This window comes from Mus caroli, unplaced genomic scaffold (assembly GCF_978045245.1).
Source record: "Mus caroli unplaced genomic scaffold, Mus_caroli_1 scaffold_9, whole genome shotgun sequence".
NCBI classification, from domain to species: domain Eukaryota; kingdom Metazoa; phylum Chordata; class Mammalia; order Rodentia; family Muridae; genus Mus; species Mus caroli.
Window position 1 is genome coordinate 57609047 of NW_028227264.1, and position 20082 is coordinate 57629128.

Genomic DNA, 20082 nt, shown 5'->3' on the forward strand with positions numbered 1-20082 from the left:
TACCTTTTCCTATTGTCTTGTCTAACCCAGGGCGCAGAATACTGATATTCCGGGTATATGGGGCCAAAATTTAGTTTTGCTTATAGTATAGCCATTGAATTATTTACGTGCATTCTGATAATTTGAAAAATTAATTTATTTTACTTAGGTGTATGAGTGGTTTGCCTGCATGTGTGTTTATGCAGCATATGCATATCCCATGCCTGGGGAGTTCAGAAATGGCCATTGGATCCCTGGACAGAGTTACAGACAGTTGTGAGTCACCACAACGGGGTGCTGGGAATCGAACCCGGGTCCTCCACAAGAGCAGCCAGTGCGCTTAAGCACCTTATGAATTATTTTTAGGTGAAAACATTTCACCCCAGGCAATATGAAAACACTAAAAAGTACTATGTGACGTTCAACCTATTGTGTTTCCTGTTACACATTATTTTATTAATAGGCTTTCAAATCCCCTTTAAATACTCTATACTGGGGTTGAGATTTTAGGTCACAATTATTAGATATCTAGGAGATCATGAGTTATGCTCTTAGTCATTCATTATTTTAGGGTTTTGACTTGGAATGACATTCCCAGCTCCTTACATTAGTGGCCCTGTTACACCACAAACGAGGTATTTCGTTGTAAGAAAGGAACAGGGAGAATGAGGGAGGTGTCCTTCCCTGAGGAGAAACGCAAATCTTTGAGTCCAGAAGCTAAGGCCCACCTAGGCCACACAGGCCAGCAGTGCCGTGATTTGGACGAACCCAGGGACAAAACCAGCCAGCCAGTCCTTTCATGGGGTGGGGTTATCTAAACTCACAGTACATGATTTAAAGAAGCCAGCTGTCTTAGGAGGTTCTCTGATGTCTCTGAGGACACAGGAAGTTGTTCTAGAGGGGAGGACGGCTGGAAGTGACGAAGCAGGAACTAGTCCTCCCAGTCGATGGCGATGGGGCCGCCTGTCAGTGTCTGGCTCTGCAGCCCAGCAGAGTCCTCGTCCTCACCCACCTCACGACGTACTCTTCGGTGGCACCCTTGGGCACAGCGGGAACGCTCATCCAGCACCCCACATACAAGGACGCGGCAGTGTAGAAATACCTCCTGAAGGGATAAGGACAGTCAACTGTCACTGTAGGCGACAGCAGAGAGTCAACACAGTACCTCTCAGTTCATAAGCACCAACTAGACAATGACAATCTTGTATTTATGGATAGGAAACCAAGGCTTAGAATAAGGAAATTGCCCAGTCCACACATTAAGAATGTGGCCACAAGGAACAGAGACACATGGGTGACCTCAAAAGCTAGCACTATAACTCTGATACGCTGAAGAGCCTTTAGGGGAGCAGTGTCCTGTGCCTTAGCATTTCAGTCCTCTGGACTGGGAGGGGTTCTGGGGCCCAGTGCTCATAAAGAAGTCTTTTTCAGAAGGGTCTGCTAGGCCAGGATCAGTTACTCAGCTGGAGTTTTGGAATAACAAATGGCTGCAAAGCTAGCTCACTTAGAGGCGTTATAGGAAAGAACCCTGCTCTGTGAAGCTTGACCTGAGCTGTGTTTCAATACTGCCAACAGCAGCAAAAGGGATCCATCTTGTCACCCACAGCCTCTTGGGATAGACAGCCTCTTGTCAGCTTGACCCTCCTGTACCCTGTTAGGACACTTTCTTCACCCCTGCTTTTCTCATGTTCATAATTTTAAAGACTGCTTAATGGTCCATTAAACTGATAGTGTGGCCCCTTGGCTGTGTTTATTTGAGGCTCCCCTTTTGCCCTCTTAAGAGCACGCTCTAAAACATAATCTGTTTCTGTGAGATTGCCAAAAGTGTATTTAGACAAAAACCATGTGCGAAGTTAATGATTGTGGCATACTGCCAGGTAGCTTAATTTAAAAATATATATCAATGTATGCTGTTGTTGTTCAGTGCCTATGGCTTAGAAGGCCTCGTAATCTGTAGTTCCCCATACATTCCATGTAGGACACTCCCTATTACGAAGTTATGTCCTATGATTAGCATTCTGGGTTCTACTCTCTTCCCATTCCTGGGCTGTCTTTCCATGAGATTCCTGTCTAAATCCTTTGTTGAACTGACGGCATCACTGGCGTTTTACACTAATCTGCCCACAAAGATTCCAAATTATGGTCCTATGATATTCCTTGTGCACAGCCACTTTATGTGGGTGTGGTGAGGGGCAGGCAATTGTAATTTGTGTGAACCCTGAGTTTCTCAATGGCCAGTTTAACTATAATCTCCCAGAGGTTGTGCACAAGCTAACCACAGGCTCTTAAAATGTCAGTGCACCGGGGCAATACGAAGGAAGGCTCAGGCACGGGGTTATGGGACAAAGGCGTCCAGCTTACCTTGTGGTCTTTGCCCACAAACTTGAAGACCGGGGCTTGGAAGTGCTTTGCTAGGTGGTCCCTGGATGAGTACTGCTTTACTGAGTCATCGGAAACACAGCTAAAAGTAGGATAGACAGCGTGTCAGACCTGATGGCTTCCACAGAGGCAGCGTACACTCCCAGCCAAGGCATTTGGCCCAAGGAGAGGTGAAGTAGGTGGAGTGTGCTAGGCTGCATGCCAGCCTTGTGAGAAGCAAGAGTCAATAGCTTCCTCTCCTGGCAAAGGCATCGTCAGACCTCATCGGGCAGGGCTAAGTAGGATGTCTGCCCTATCCTCCATTCATGGGACCCCAGAGAAAACAGCATCCTGGCTTGGATAAAGGCTCTACGTAATTAGAAGCACTGAGATGTGCTCTTCAGAGAGACTATTGGCTAGTAAGCTTGTCTTTCTGTCTGTGACATGTCATAAAAATCTAGGTTAGTATAGTTGTTGGTCTGAGAAGGCTCTTCCTTGGTTTTAACACTTACTTCCTGGACATAGGAGGGACACAATCCCCCAGAGGGAGTACAGAGGTGAAGGACCCATCTGTGCACATACATTTAAGCTTCTCAGGTGACAAGTGGCCTCAGATGGTTTCATCTCTCTTTTCCCAAACATAACAGCAAGCTGCCATTTCACAGAGTCTGTGGTCTTAATCTTAGTTCAGTTTGGCACATTGCTATGAGGTGCCTGTCATGATGAACTGGGGAAAGGACTTATTAACTGACACACTGAGGCTTGGATATGAATGCACATTTTCTCCTAAGAAGCTAAGGGCCCTCTTTGTGTGATTTGATCCGTTCTAACTTATTTTATATCTTCTTGCATGTACATGCATGTGTGCACACAGAGTCACACACAGACATATATGTACATATGCACAGATGTATTTTTCTATTTTATATGTACTAAGGGTCAAGGTAGAAACAGCAGAGCTTCTTTTGAACTATCTAGACAGAAGGTGACAGTCTTTTACCCAGAGTTTAAATAACAAGTACGTAAGCAGACTTCCCAGCACGAGACAGCAGCTGACTCGTCTCTGGCAAATATAAGAAATGACTTCTAAGCTGACCTTGTCACATTAAGGGTCAGAAACCATTGTTCAGGGTGCTGAGAGCTGTGAGGGGAAAAGAGAGCTGGGGGGATGGGGGGAGGAGGAGCAAGAAGCTGGAGAGAACTAGAAACTTCCAAGGGAACGGGGCAGCAAGGGGAGGGAAGGACCAAAGGCCAAGGAATGTTCCCAACACACGCCATGCCTCTCCCCCATCTAGAAGACTGAAGTTCCTGTCTGCCTGAGCTATGTCCCAGCTGCCATTTAGGCCAAGGAAGAAAGAGATCTTGATATGAACTAGGGGAGTGTTTAGGTTCGCTAATGCCAACACACACCTACAAACCCAATCTAGGGCCTCTCGGCCATTCCACAGAAGTCTCCATATTGTTTCCTCCAGCATCGACCAAGAGGTTCTTCCCTTTTCAATCCTTCCCGATTCATTTCTTATTTCTATGTCTATGCCTGTATGAGGTCTTCTTGTGCTCATAAGGGTATGTGCATGTGTATATGTGGGTTCATATGGTTATGTGCATGTGTATATGTGGATTCATATGGGTATGTGCATGTGTATATGTGGGTTCACGTGGGTATGTGCATGTGTATATGTGGGTTCACGTGGGTATGTGCATGTGTATATGTGGGTTCATGTGGGTATGTGCATGTGTATATGTGGGTTCACATGGGTATGTGCATGTGTATATGTGGGTTCACATGGGTATGTGCATGTGTATATGTGGGTTCATATGGGTATGTGCATGTGTATATGTGGGTTCATATGTGCATCTGTAAAGTCACAGGGCAATGTCTTCCTCTGTCGCTGTCCACCTTAGTTTTTGAGGCAGGGTCTCTCACTGACCCTGGAGCTCATAGATTAGATAGATTGTTTAACTGGGTGAGTGGGCTCCTGGGTGCCAGGAATTTGAAGTCCTGTCTTCTCTCTTGGGGCAGGCATTTCACCTGCTGAGCCATATTCCTAGCACGCCAGTATCAAACTTCTTGAAAGAGGAGTCCACACAAGCTGTTTCGGTGTCTTCCCACAGCCTTACTCTGTTGTGACTCCTGACACATAGCTTTTTCCTCTGAGCAGGGTTATGAATCCTGCTCTTAGCGATATGTGGACAATTCTCTGTTCTGTGTAGTTCTGACTGTGTTCTGGAGACTGGCACACATTTCAAGTGACCCATCGAGCTTCTTCTTAGGTATTCCACAGGTGTCTCAAGTGAAAAACTATTTACTGTTTTATGACCAAATTCAATGGTACCTCAAATTTGCTTATATATGTATATATATATACACAATTTATGTATATAATATTATATATAAAATATATAATAATTATATATGATATTGTATTATTTATATATAATTACATATAAATATATGTTATTTATATATTGTATATATTATACACATTATATTATTATAATTATACATAATATATATATAATTATATATATATAATTATACATAACATTATATATTATATATATCACAACACACACAACACACACACACACACACACACACGCCAAGACAGCGCTGCACTTACCCGTCCTGGATCAGGTAGTACTTGAGGATTTCATCCATCTTTGCAGTGGGTGTGGCAAAGCAGCTCTCTACCAAGCTCTCCAGGCCGCTCACATGCACCAAGGGCTCAATGCCAAAGTAGAGTGAGTCGCGAAGCTTGAGTGTGGGCAGAGTCTCCCGGTACGGTTCCTCGAATTCACGGTCCTTGAAAATCTCCAGTGTGAAGGGGAAGATGCCATGGTTTCGGCTCCTGATTTCCAATGGGGCATTGCGCAGGTTGGGCACGTATCCTTCCGAGATGGTGTACAGTCGTGGGAACTCGCAGGTCACCGGGATCAGCAGTTTGCTGGTCCGAATGATGATGTCCCCGCTGCTCCCAGGGGTCTGCTTGGGCAGACCCGTCACGATGTTGCTGGCAACAATTTTGTCATTCACCACCTGTGCCAGTCAGGGGTGAAGAGAGATTGTGAGATTGTTTCTAGTTACTTCTCTCCTCACCTTAACATTCTCCAAACAATCAGTGAATGCCAAGCTCTGGCCCTCACAAGAGGCAGTGCCACATGCAGATCCTGCTGCAGCTAAGCTAGCCGCGGATTCATCCCGAACCTGCACCCACACCAGTACAGAGGCATTTCAGCTATATACCCCAGAACTGTTTCTGCTCAACCAACAGGAAGTGGTACCAGTCAGTTATGGGGCTATTCCATCAGGTTATCCATAGAAACAATACACACTGCTTGCCTAAATGAGGAACCCCTATTCCTCCATAGATACCCTGTATCTCACCCATAATTAGCCCTAGGATTCTTTTATCAGCACTCATAAACAAATGATTTACTAAGGCCTCTGCGCTGACCTGTATCCAGTCCTCTGTATATCATCCATCTTGCACACTATGTGGTCAGAGCAACTAGCTTCATCCAGTTTTTGTGGACTCAAACCTGCTGTCCCTCCCTAGCACACAAGTCAGGCCTTTGGAAGCAGGGCAGGCTGCTCTGCCCATCAAAAAGATCCGTTGCCTCTTGGCTTGTGTGTATCACACACAGTTCTACCCACATTCAAGCCATAGCCCTTTCCTGGACTCCTAGAGTCCGTGTCTGTTGTGTGTCAGACAGCCCAGCTCTTATTTACATTTTATATCATCTCAGGACTGTGTATGTGTCCTAACAGGCAGGAACTTTTTCCATATTCCCCTCTGGGGCTTCAGAATGGGGGTGTGAGCATGTTTAGATAAGAAAAACATAAGCCTTTTTACCTCAGCCTGGATTAATGTCTGGACTCATTCACCTGTCCTAAAATGATCCACCAACTCCTTAGCCCACTTCATCCTTAGCCTCCAACTAATTGACTACAGGCTGTCGTCAATCCTGCCTCTTGGTACTCCTGGGATTGATGTGGGAAAATACCTTGCATTCAGGTGTCTCAGGGCTGTGTATGAACAGCGGTGGCAGAATTAGTCATCCTACACCTCACTGTTCCAGGACCATGGCTCAGGGCAGAAGATGTCTTGAGCTCAGTTCTCTTGTGTGGACCTATCTCTCCATATACCCTCTGTCCAATACCTCCCTAAGTAGCTTTGGTCACTCCCTAAGTGTCTGCCAGGGAACCTACGTCAACCACGGTGCCGCAGGTCTTGAGGGAGAAGACGATGTTGATGTGGGTGCCATTGGACACTCCTCGGCAGGAGGTGTTGGTCAGGAAGAGCTCCAGGCCTCCAACCAGCTCCCGGGGGACACTCACTTCAATGGCGCTGGACTTGCACAACACGGGGACTGTGTGTAAAGGGGTTCTGTTAGAACAGAAAACCTGGCTTGTGGGGAAGCTAAGGAGGCTTCTAAGGGAATGCTTTCTCCTCCGTGCAACCTGCACTCTTGGCTCTTTTCTTCAGGAAACAGCTTGAAGCAAGTCAATGAATACAGCCAGGATCCCTAATTCCCAAGACGCTGGTCAATGATGCCCCTCAAATCATATTGATTTGAGGCAGGGAATGGTGTGGTTAAGCCTCTGCTCAACAAACGCCTGTCCAAAGGGTGGCTGGCATGACTCCATGGGATGAGACATCCTAAGGATGGACTTTAGCGCCCACACAATTCATTGGCAGCACAGGAAAGACACCACTGACATAGGACTAAATGGCACAGCAGAGCTGCTGTGTTTTGACGTTAGTTACTGCCCCATTAAACAGGCATAAACAGTGTTCCCGCACTCTGGAAGCCTTCCCAATTGTCCTTGAGCTACTCAGTCAACTGCAAACTCAAACTATAAATTCCACTTTAACTTAATATGAAGAAGAGGAGGTCACTTTTCTGTGGCCTTCCTAAGTCTATGTTCTCTCACCCTGCAAACACCCTGAAGGACACTAGGTACTGTCAGAGTTCCCATCTGTGAGCATACATCTCAGCATCGAGACGTACAAAGAAATCAGACACTGGTGCTCAGTCTGTGTTTGCTGGGTGATGGGATGAATAGCCCAGACACCAAGAACTGGGGAACAGTTCTCAGGACACTATTGATGTTGGGGAAGAATTCGCCATTCATCATTATTCAAGCTAGGCTTGGCTCCTGGAATCCTGCTGAATAAGTCAATACTTCTAACCGAGTAGCAGTTGCACTGTTGGCTGTAGAAATCAGAGACCAACTCAGGCAATCAGCAAAGGAAAGGTAGCTTTTCTGGACTTTAAAAAGAGAGAGCTTTCCCCACTCCTGTCTGTTTATGAGACAAGGTCTGACTGGGTAGCTCCAGTTGACTTTGCTTTCTTAGGCAGGGTTCTAGCCTCCATCACCCAAGTGCTGGGATTACCGGCACACCCTGAAGGGGGGAGGGGAAGGGAGAGAGGATTCTCTGTTGAACCATTCCTGTCTGCTGACTCAGGGGACACTTGGTGCTCAGAGGGACAGTGTTCTGAAAGATAAGAATCTTACAGTCTGGAAGGAGGGAAGGCAAAGGTGGGAGGGAGGGACCTCCTGTGAATCAGAAGGGATTCAACCCTTGCCCTACCTTGGCAAGTGTGATTATCTTCAGACAGCACCAAGCCCCGGGGACAGTCACACTGATAGCCCTTCTCAGACCCAAGGCAGGAATGGCTGCAGCCACCGTTGTTGTTGTGACAACCTTCGATGTCTGCAGAGGGAAGTGGCAAAGATAAGAGTCCCGTCCTGTAACCCGCTTCTGCGGAAATCTCAGCATTAGTCACCAGAGATTATTCTTAACTCATGACACAGTCTCCTGTGCTCTAATGTGGTAACCGGTGACTAGGCAAACCCACAAAAATGTTCACTAAATGTTATGACTGCCAAGAGTAATACACCGTCCTCAGCAACAGCTACTGAAGCTCTCCGGACATTTGTAGAGTGTCTTTCTAGTTTTCTCATGATTAGAATGAGGTCATAAATATGTATAAGGCTCAAAGCCATTGCTTAACTGTTGTAATATATGTACACATAAATTAAAATTTTAGAGACCTATTGATGGCTGAAAAGGGATTGAGTAAAAGTTCTGGACCTGCTGGCTGGGTCAGAGTTGCTGCAGAGCAGTTGGGTCATTGGCCCCTCTCCTAGACTCTCTAGGAATAAGAGCACCAGATATAAAAAGTCTTGTGTAGGCTACGGGGCTGGAGAAATAGCTCAGTTACAGTGTTTGCCTACCATTCCCAAGGCCCCAGGTTCTGCCCCTGCTCTAGCATGTCAATGACCATAACCTTAATCCCCAAAATGACTTTTGTGGGACTTGGACTTATCTTTTAGGTTGAGGGCTGTCAGATCCCAATCTGCTACACGGTGTCTAAAGGAAGGTCTATTAGCACGCACAGGCATGACTGTTTGCAGATCATGGCGGTCTATGGTTATTTTATTTATTTATTTTTCACTACAAGGGCAGAACTGGGTACTTCTGATGGATTCTGGATGGTCCACACAGTATTTACAGACTGGTCTTTATGCCACAGTTTTGTGCTCTTTTCTAAGAAGACGGAAGGAAATGTTTCAGATTATCTGACATGCTCAGGGAGCGATGGAAGCTGATGCCTAAGGGTGCTTAGGAAAGACAGGTTAGTGGGTCATCAGTAAGTTGCTGTGGTGTATCAGTACTTGGGCAATGGAAGCGACTAAAGTTGTAATGAATTAATCTTCATTACCTGCTTAGAAGCCCACCTATAACAATTAAAAGAATTTATGTAGTGTGTGTGTGTGTGTGTGTATGTGTGTATGCAACCATGTGTGTATAGAACAGTGACAGCTTGTGTGTGTATAGCAAAGACAGTGTGTGTGTGTGTGTGTGTGTGTGTATAGCAAAGCCACAGTGTGTGGAGGTCCGAGGACAACTTGTGGGCTCAGTTTTCTCCCTCTAGCTTGTGGGTCCCAGGGATCAAACTCAGATCCTCAGGTTTGGTGGCAAACCCTTACCTGCTTCGACATCTTACCAGCCCTAGACAAGCCATATTTTTCCATTAATTAATTAATTTACATCCTGCTTACAGCCCCTCTCTCTCCTCCCAGTTCCCCCTTCATAAGGCCCATCCTCCTCCCATTCCTTTGAGAATGAGGAGCCCCACCCCCATACAAACCCACCATGGCACCTCAAGTCTCTGCAGGACTAAGCATATCCTATCCCACTGAGGCCAGGCAAGGCAGCTCAGTTAGGGGAGCAGTATCCAAAGGCAGGCAAACAGAGTCAGGGCAAGTCCATACTTCAGTCGTTGGGCGACCTGCATGTAGGCCAAGCTGCACATCTGCTACATATGTGTGGGAGTCAGGGGAAAGGGAGGTAGATCCAGCCCTTAGATGCTCTTTGGTTGGTGGTTTAGTCTCTGTGAGCCCCCAAGGGTCCAGGTACGTTGACTCTATTGTTTTTCTATGGAGTCCCTATTCCTTCCTGGTTCCTCAATTCTTCCCCCAATTCTGCCACAAGATTTCCCAAACTCTGTCTAGTGTTTGGTTGTTGGTTTCTGCCTCTGTTTCTGGTCAGCTGCTGGGTGGAGCCTCTCAGAGGACAGTCATGCTAGGCTCGAGTCTGTGAATCCAGGCTAACAGATACAAACATAGCCTGAGGCTCCAAGGAAGTTGAAGGAGAAAGGCAGGCCTGCAGGGTGTCCCTATTGATCCCTGTGGGATGGCTTGGCACACACCTCATCCCCTGGCCCCCTACAAATTGGCAGGGGTTGCTACTCCATTCATTTATGTCTGTCTGACACAGGACACCTGTGTGTCCAGGCCAGCAGTGACAAATATCGCTGTCAACAGTGTCTTCACAGGTTGTATCACTGTGAAAAGCCATGCCATCTATTTTTAAAGGATATATGCAGTTTGTGGATTTTTGAAATAGTTGAGATTATAGATAATAATGTGGAAGAAAATATAAAAATTTGCTACTATGCTATGAAGTGTTAAAATCACCGGGATGTGATATGCATGCCTTTATTTCCAGCACACTGGAAGCAGAGGCAGGCGGATCTCTGTGATTTCTAGGCCAGCCTGGCCTATATACCAAGCTCCAGGTCGACCAAGGGTATATAGTGAGACACCGTCTCAAAAAAAAAAAAAAAAAAAAAAAGGTGTTCAAATCCACATTAAAGGTTTTTTTCCTTCTAACAGAAGACTTCTCTTTCAGTGCGAGGTCACCCCCAGGGCTTCACCTGGCTCAGCATACACTCTGCTGCCCGCCACCTTCAAAATGACCTTTCCTAAGTCAGTTTATTTCTCTAAGTTGCAATTTCAATATCTGTAAGATGAAGCGGTAACCCTAACTAAGTACACTGGGCATTTTCAGGTCAAAAATGCAAAACAAACAAAAAAAAGCCTCCCCCCCCCCAAAAAATCCAAATTGCCTTAAAGGATTTAAGCCCCTCGGGACAGTGGAAAGAAATGTTCAGGGCAGAAACTTCTAGCCCTGAATGACTGGGGGTCATTTACATTTTTTTTACTCTTCCCTATTTTCCTATTTATATAATAAACCATTAAAATTTACTTAAAAATTCAAAAGTATAATTAATTTTTAAAAAGCTATAACCATTTAATAGCCACACTAAAGAAACAAATACATTTAGCCTTTCAATAAAAGTTAAATGTTATAAATAGAAACACTATTCTTAAAGTATTGCTCAGACAGACACATAAAATTTTTATTATTTGCTAAATATTTTTCAGTTATGGTTATTAGGTTTTAAGATTATATGAATATTAACCATAATAGTCTCAATAATGTGTTCATGAATAATTACAACTGTTCTTCATGAAATATTTTATTAATATTCAAATATGTTGAAATTATTACATAAAATTATTAAGATTTAGGGAGGACTCCTGACATTATCATTATTCAATAAAATTCAAAATAATTTAGTCTCTTTATAAGGACAGCAATGTAATACTCCAGTTAATGTTCTCTGAATTAATAATGCAAACTTTGTAGGACACTACTCATAAATTTTTCTCTTTGGGATGGTATCTTATTATTTTGAATGTGACAAAAAGAAAATGAACTCTTATATATTATAGATTGTAACTATTAATAAACAGGTTTAATGGTACTGATGGGCAATCATATAGCCTTTGTAAATAATAACAGCCATGCTATTTACCTGTCCATGGCAGGCTCTCAGGGGTGTTAGGGCAACTTAGACTTGTGAAAGCAGGTGTGAGTTGTCCTAACACTGGCCCTAGCTGTGGCTAGGACATGGTCTGAGTCCCAGGGAACAGTAGCAGATTACTGAATCATTACCCATAAAAATGTGAAACGTTACATCAACTAAAAGGTAATAGAGTAACAATAGATACTTTCATTTCAATTCCTTGCAATACATCAGTAAGGCTTTGGTTACTAAACCATGCGCATAGCAACCCTGTTATTAAAAGTAGTTAATGGGGTCAGGGAGCAGCTGAGGGGCTAAGAGCCCTAGCTCTCTTCCCAGAAGACCTGGGTTCAACTCTCCCAGCACCAACACAGTGGCTCACAACCATCAGTAACTCCAGTTTCCTAACCGCTGTGGACACCAGTCACTCATGTGCTACGTGTCCATACATGCAGGCAAAGCGCTCATACAAATAAAAATTTTAAGTAGATAAGTTTATCTTCAAAATAATTAATCTTCCCCAAAACAAAGAAAAAATAAATCAATGTAAAAAAAGTTTCTCAAGTTGTCTGTCTTTTTTGTTTGTTTTGTTTTGTAAGACAGGGTTTCTCTGTGTAGCCCTGGCTGTCCTGGAACTCTCTCTGTAGACCAGGACGGCCTCGAACTCACAGAAATCCGCCTGCCTCTGTCTCTGGAATGTTAGAATGAAAGGCGTGGGCTGCCACCACCTCTATCCTAGTGTTTTCTCAATTTTCTAAGCCAGTAAGAATCACCTATAGAATTTATTAAAATTGTAAATTCTGAGGTCTCATCCCAGCGTGTTGAAGCAGATTTCCCCACTAGAAGTGGCCTTGTGGGGGTTGGGGTGGGGATCCCAGTCTCAGACCCAGGAAGGTTGAGAACCTGGGCTGCTGCATGCCACTGTCAGCTTCTGGCCAGCAGTAGCTGGCACCTAGACATTAGTTAGCAACATAGTTACCTCTGCACTTTAACAAGATCCTATGGGATTTGTGGACACATTTAAGTTTGAGAAAGTGGATATTATTCCTCTTCAGTTTCCCCACAACGTTCTAATTCTTGCAACCCCCGCACCCTTCGATCTTGAATTCTGTCCACAGCTTAAGCACCGCCAGTGCCCTGTAGTCATTTCCTTAGGCTGACAAAGTGTTATTTTCCGCTACCGCCAAGCCAGCTTCCCAAAAGTCAAAGAACAAGCCAGTGGCTCCCTTTGGATGCTGGGTTTGCATCCCCTCCTCACCCAGTCTCACCTTCGCAAGTCTTCCCGTCGCTCCTGAGCACGCGGCCGACCCCGCATGCGCAGCGGTGTGAGTTTTTGAGGTTCACGCAGATCTCGCTGCAGCCACCGTTGTTGTGCTCGCATTCATTTTCGTCTGTAGAAGAGAAACCACATCACTGCCAACACCATTGAGCAACCTTACCCTGCCCCAGCTCCTGAACAGAATCCCCGTTCTGTGTCTTCCAAGATGCTGTTGGATAGCCCGGTGCCCCATTGTGCATGAGCCAGCGTGGTCCGGTCTATGGGCCTTGTCCCTCCCTAATTAGCTGTTAGCTCATCTGTCCTCTTCTGTTCATCTGTCCTCTCCAAGCAGAAGGTGTCCGAGTACTTGTGAGATGCTATTCTTTAGAGTAGAGCTATGGGGCTGGCAAGATGGCTCAGCAGAGAAAGGCACTTTCTGCTAACCCGGACAGCCTGAGTTTGGGTGGAACACACAAGGCAGAAGAAGATGAGAACTGACATCTGGAAGTTGTTCTGTAACCTCCACATGTGTGGCATGGCACATGGGAACTCATGCACAATAAATACATAAATGTAATAAGGGGAAGGCCACGGGGGGGGGGGGGCGGGGAGGATGAGGTTCCTCTCGTGTGCTAGGTACACTTATTTATTTGTTTTTATGAAGTCCTCTTTCTCCAATAAGTTCATGAAAAAATTGTTCAGTGCAAGGTCATCGATTTTACTTTGTTTTAAAGCACAGAAAGAGCTTAAGGGGCAGAAGGAACTATCTAGCAAAACACTGTGTGAAAATAGTCCTCTGTTATTGCATGACAAACCACCCTCATGTGCCAATAGAGGAACCCCAGGTCAGTGCACTGCAACGGCTGAAACATAGATGTTCGCCTCCCACTTGGGATGTCAATCTCCAGTTGAGAAACTGATGTGCAATTGGTCCTGACTTACAGGCACACTTGGAAACCTGCTCTGGAGCAGGGCATCCTTGGAGGAGGCGAGACGGGTGGGTAGAGAACCACAGAAAGCCCCTAATGCCGGGTGAGGGCGTGGCACAAATCACTGCAGACAGCTCACAATGGAAACGAATAGGCACGTTGTAGAGGCTTTGACTGGTGTACTGGCTACTTTTGTGTCAACTTGACACAGCTGGAGTTATCACAGAGAAAGGAGCTTCAGTTGAGGAAATGCCTCCATGAGATCCAACTGTAAGGCATTTTCTCAATTAGTGATCAAGGGGGAAAGGCCCCTTGTGGGTGGGACCATCCCTGGGCTGGTAGTCTTGGGTTCTATAAGAGAGTAGGCTGAGCAAGCCAGGGGAGGCAAGCCAGTAAAGAACATCCCTCCATGGCCTCTGTATCAGCTCCTGCTCCCTGACCTGTCTGAGTTCCAGTCCTGACTTCCTTTGGTGATGAACAGCAGCATGGAAGTGTAAGCCGAATAAACCCTTTCCTCCCCAACTTGCTTCTTGGTCATGATGTTTGTGCAGGAATAGAAACCCTGACTAAGACAACTGGTGATAAAAGAATAAACCAAGAGCCATACAAGCATTTTTTTAAAGAGAAAAAAAAAATCCAAAGGGAAAAAATGAACTAAGTAAGGGAAGCCAATGTTTAGAGCTTGCAGTAGAAAGACAAAACGGTAAACAACAGTAGATAAGATGAGAGTCTCATGTAGCCCAGGCGAGCCTAGAAGCACTATGCAGAAGAGGCTGGCCTTGTACTCCTGATCTTCCCTTTCCATCTTCCAAGTGCTGGGGTCTCAGCTATGTGTCACTGTGCACTGGGCCCTTGAAACGACGTTGAAATGACCCGATAGTGCATCTCAATTTGGATATCAGATTTTCTGGGTTTGCTTTTTGAGTCAGAGTCTTGCCTATGTAGCTCAGGATGGTCTTGAATTCACCATGCTTCTGCCTCAGCTTCCTCAGAGCTAGAGCTACAGAGTAAGCACACCTTAATGGAGGCCAGTTCTCAGCAGAAACATTTAATCTGTATTTACGGTTCGTAAAAACAGACAAATTTCTGTCATTCGAGTTGTCCCAAGCATTTTTTGGTTTGCCAATGGCTGGATCAAAAGGTGTTTATATTAAAATCTAGTCAACTGAAGAGTTGGACCCTCGGGGACACTGGCCACTCTCAATGGCTTTATAAGAGCAGACTGTGTGGTTCCAAACTGTCCCTGATCACACCATGAGCTTGTGCTGTGCTGTAGTTGTGAGCAACAAAGACAAGCTCAATTGCAAATGCTCAGAGATTCACTGGGATGTCTCATCGATCCCGAGGGACCATTTCTGCCCTGTGACTAGTTCTTACCAAAGCAAGTCTGCCCATCTGGGCCCAGCGAGGTTCCTGGAGAGCACGCACACTCGGTGGTATCCAGGCAGTTGCCGTGACAATCCTCATCACAGATGTCATAGAAATCTATGGAAGGACAACAGTTACCTTCTGTGAGTGGCGAGGCTCAGAGGACCCTGTCTTTTGAGTTGTCTCATGAATGCCGGCGTGGGCCACAAGTTCCTGACATTTCTCATGGCTCAGGGAATGTATCATCAATGGAGTGAGACCAGCTGCTCATGGGCAGTTTGGTCCATTCAGATAACCAGTTTGCAGCTACAGATCTCAGGCCCATGGTGACCAGAGGACTTCAGCAAACTAAACACATTAGTGCATACGAGCTAGGTCATGCTCAGCTGTGGTCTCTCCAGAGTATGCACAGGAGCTGGGAACACCAGCTTCTATGGGCCCTGGGTTTGAGCTTTACTGTTTAAAGGTGTTTACAAAGTCCCCAGATTTTGATGGCATTGGTGATGTGGTAATTCACTTCTAAGTATTATTGACACTAAGTTGCATCTTCCCGTTATATATCATGCCTAAAAAGCATCGAAAGCAAGCACAAAGCTACCGTGTGGATTTCTGGGCATCTATCTGTTCACCCATTGGTCATCTCTACACAGGTAGATTACTGAGGGCTCTTCCATACTCAGGAAGGTGAAAATCCATCACTTCTAATCTTGTAATGTTTTAATTTCTTTTCTTTTAATGAAGAAATAAGCACCACACTAACTAACTGGCTTTCATACGGTGCCTTTCTCTTTAACTCCATCTGTGGGCTTCCTGGGGAGGGAAGGGAGCACAGGCGGGTACTTACGGCCACAGTAGACATGGAAGCAGACGCTGGGCCTGGCCAGCCGATACACGTAGTAGCCTCTGGGGCAGGCCTTGACTTCCACCGTGGCGTTCCACAGACAGCAGTTTCCTTTGAAGCTGGCACAGGCCTGGCGTTGCACAATGCCATCCTCTTCTAGGGGGTGGCTGCCATTGAGCCAGACAGGAGCATGGGTCCCACAGTGATTTTCTGGTATGCAGAAGGTAGGCATGGCATCTCCTGCCATCCCCGTGAAGCGATACCACTCCCCATTCATATGGTTGTCGCAAAGAGGTTGATTCTGGGACTCGTCAAACTGGTGGTCAGTGTTCCTCCAGGGCTCGTTCAGACTGATGTAAGCGGAACAAGGATCTAGGGCTGGGGGTGAAAGAGGACCCAGAGATACCCGGTGATGTTTCAGATCACAGTGCCAATGACTGGCTACATCCACCTCGCTCTTGCATTTTGATTTGTCAAACAAAAAGTGTGTGGATGTGATGTGATGTGATGTGATGTGATGTGATGTGATGTGATGTGATGTGATGATGTGGTGTGGTGGTGGTGGTGGTGGTGGTGTGTGTGTGTTGTGGGGAAATTCTGCTAATCAAGATCAAAGTCTTCTGAGACTTGACACGTAATGGAGGACTCCCTTCATTGGCAGGGCTCCTCCTTCTCTGATTTTGTCTGGGGAATTCAAACCGTTCACACATACCTCCATGCCCCTGTCTGCAGGGCATTGTCATTCATTGTAGGTACTCAAAGGCTGTGTTCATCTCTGTTCCCCTTGCCCTCCCGGATCAATATCAGCCTATGATCCCTGAGGGCGGGGAGAGTTTTGTGTGTGTGTGTGTGTGTGTGTGTGTGTGTGTGTAAAAAAGGAGGAAGGCCTTGAGTTACCTTTGCAAAAGTGGCAGTCAGGTCTTGCCTCAGTATGAAGTCTGACTGAATAAAGAATGTGGAAAGCTCATTCCACAGAAAGGGAAAGGCCCGAGGCACACGGCCAGTTGCTTTGAAATACTCTGCAGCTTGGCAAGAGCAGGCGGGAAATAACTTGACGGTCTGGGGCAAAAAGTGTTCAGGACACTGTGCTTTCTGGAAATGACATTTGTAAGATTGTAAATTCTTGCTTGTGCCACCTTCTCTTCAAGTTTTGTGAGTTCCTTCCAAAGTCTTTAAAATGCCTCTGAGCTGCCCCAGCAGAGTGCCAGCTGACAATTCAGTGCTTCCTGAAGGGATGTCCTCAGATTCCCTCCCTGCTCCTAGGGGGCAGTCTCCTCCACCCCTCTGACTATGGCTCTCCAGCCAAGCAGGGCTTCCAGAACAATTTCACAGATGATTATAACTTCATAGAAATATTTCACTCATCTCCCTGTCTCTAATTTTACAAGAAATGTTAGACTCTCAACCATTCATGGCATTGACAGCAACTCCTGTAATGACTATTCCATGATTTCTAAAGTTTTCCTTAAAGTTAAAGGTCATTTCTTAGACTGTTGGAAAGTTCAGTTGCCCTCCTGTTGTAGAGGAACGGTGGCGTGAAGAAGAGATTGACCCTATATGAGATGTTACACAAACATAGTTGCTGGATATTTGCTGACATTACATTCTTCCACCCTCTTTTAAAATCCCCATTTGGTGTCAAATCGTCTTTTTGCTCTCAGTGTAGAGGCAAGAGTGTGGCATTATAGAAATTGATCCTAGTTAGCTCAGACAGTCCTCAGCGTCTTGCAAGAGAACACCCTGTATGTTTCTCTCAAAGTCTCCCTCCTTGCTAGAAAGCTCAGTGGCTCAGCAGAACACTTAGGAGCTTGGGTCTTATACAAAGACCAACCACGGGACCTGAGCAGACGTATTTGTGTCCCTATCTTGTTATCCTGGAGGCTGGTGTACCTGGGAGGCCCTGTACACTGTCCAAGTCACAGTTTTTGCAGCCCTTGTGCCTTTGCTGTGTCTAGAAGCTCCCTGTCCTGTCCCCTGCTTCTCCCTGCCCACCTCTTCTTTCCTGGGTTCCAAGCACTGAGAAGCACCATTGATTATTATTATCTCAAGCCTGTGGTCATTCACATTGTTTTAGTTTCTATCTACAATGTCCCCTGTCCCAGGATCCCATCCAGGATATTGTAATACGCATATCTCCTCAGGGTTCAATCTGTTGTTGTTTGTTGTTGTTGCTTGGTTTCTGTTTTTCAAGACATGGTTTCTCTGTGTAGCCCTGGCTGTCCTGTCGAGACTCACTCTGTAGACCAAGCTGGCCTCAAACTCACAGAAATCCACCTGCCTCTGCCTCCTGAGTGCTGGGATTAAAGGTTGTGCCACTATTGCCTGGATTCAAACTTTGTGTTTGTGTGTGTGTGTGTACATATGTAAATATATATGTGTATATGTATGTGTATGTATATATATACATATATACATATGTATATATGTATATGTGTATACTTAAAGGTGTCAGTGTGGCCCAAGTAACTGCAGAGAAACTAATCTAAGCCAGTCACACACTGAGCTACACAGAAACACCCAGAAGGATCCTCGTTGGCAAGTTTTATGCCAAGCCTGAGAAAAACAGCTTGAGAGTTGCTTGGTCTGTGCAAAAAGTCACTCGTATTTCTAAAGGTCAAATTTAATACCTGTTTTATCCAGGTCTGCACCCTTCATGGGGACAGAACATTTGCTCCCTTTTACTCATTAAGGAAAAAGCTCTGTTCTCATTTCTAAAAGAAACAAAATATTGTTTCCATTCTTAAAGTTGGAACTCTAAAGTCCTTACCCTAGGAAGAGATCTAATTTCTTTTCACACATACTCCCATAACCCCTTAGCTCATAGGAGGGTTTTAGAGAAAAAAGGTCCTTGGAAGTCCTAGCCACTCAGGCAGGAAGCTAAAGGAACATGAAACAAAAATTCTCTGGGTATATATCCGTGTAGGTTGAATGACTGTTTTTGTTTTTTTGTTTTGTTTTTGTTTTTGTTTTTTTTACACAACCATAGGGCTGTATTTAAGACCCTGTCATCTGGTTCTTAACATTTGGTACCCAAAAGCAAACAGCAACACAAAAGTACATTGTGCCAAATTCTTGACACGAGACTTACCCGCAGGTGACACCAAGGTGACTGTGCTGGAGAGGCAGGTGAGCAGCAGGAACAGAGGCATCGTTCTGATCCAGCTGCCAGGAGTGGATAGAAGATTCACGGTGTAACAACAGTTCTCCGTTGTTCTTTCAAGCACTCAGGAGAGAATATCCCTCTGGACTCTTAGGAAGAAAATCTGTATCAGCACTGGCTGGGACCTCGTGGGACAGCGGAAGAGGGTGCGTGGGATAACGCTCTGGCCTTGACTCCAGATAGAGGCCCTGCTCCTCACCTTCCCCAGCAGTATTTTACTGATATGGGTCTTTAGAGGAAACAAGAAACAAAAAACCCCTCTCCATGCCTCATCCTCCTATTGTGTGTGCCCCCACCCCGCCAAGAACCTCCTGTAACAGAGCCTTCAGTATCTTATCCAGAAGGGAACTCTCACTTAGGGACATCCCCTCACGTCAAATCTTGTTTTGTGACTTCTAGGAACTGACTTCCTGATGTGGCAGCCATGGCATTGTGCAACCTTCTTCAGCCAGAGCGAGTCAAGCCACACCATTGGAACTGGGTACTGGGGAAATGTCTCAGTCTGATGGTCCAGAGCACACACACACACACACACACACACACATAAACACAGAGAAACACCAGAAATACACACATACACACAGAGAGACATATATATAGACATACATATGTACATACATAGACACAAACGCTCACACACAGAGACACACATAGACACAGGACACACATACACAGACACACAGAAAAACACATACCCAGACACCCACACATGCACACAGGCACACACACACACACACACACAGGAGACAGTGAGGGGCCTGGGAGGGGCTGGTATTCTCTTGAAGTAGTTCCTAGGTTTTCCTTATTCTGGTCTCCAGTCTCAGAGTTTCTGAGGGGACAAACCTTCACTCAGGCATTACCAACCCAGCAGTGATGCCTGGTGGTTCCGTGCTGAGTTTCTTTTCCATGGGGCCTTAGGGGTTTTTTATTTATCCAGTTCTCACACTAAAATGATAGCAGGAACTTCCCAAAATTTGGAACTACCCATTAATTAACAAAATCCCAGACCAAAGAGGAAGAC

The 20082-nt window shown here is 45.5% G+C and overlaps 1 protein-coding gene across 1 annotated transcript; it reads right to left on the reverse strand.

Annotated features, from left to right (window-relative positions):
* Positions 1–118: 118 nt before the first annotated feature.
* Oit3 (oncoprotein induced transcript 3) lies at positions 119–19159 on the reverse strand. The gene is made up of 9 exons (XM_021174469.3): positions 18990–19159; positions 15905–16279; positions 15070–15177; positions 12774–12896; positions 7938–8060; positions 6551–6711; positions 4962–5377; positions 2341–2440; positions 119–1084 (listed from the first exon to the last, which is right to left on the reverse strand). Exons 1-9 carry the CDS (start codon positions 19048–19050, stop codon positions 911–913), a joined length of 1641 nt encoding a protein of 546 aa, XP_021030128.1. The 5' UTR covers positions 19051–19159; the 3' UTR covers positions 119–910.
* Between the last annotated feature and the right edge of the window lie 923 nt (positions 19160–20082).

Excerpts from the sequence above, each read along its gene's own strand:
- Oit3 (XM_021174469.3), bottom strand. The coding sequence starts at position 19,050 with ATGCCTCTGTTCCTGCTGCTCACCTGCCTCTCCAGCACAGTCACCTTG. Across the intron at positions 15,178-15,904 it reads CTTCCATGTCTACTGTGGCC|ATTTCTATGACATCTGTGAT; the intron begins GTAAGTACCCGC and ends GTCCTTCCATAG. Across the intron at positions 2,441-4,961 it reads TACTACCTGATCCAGGACGG|CTGTGTTTCCGATGACTCAG; the intron begins GTAAGTGCAGCG and ends TCCTACTTTTAG.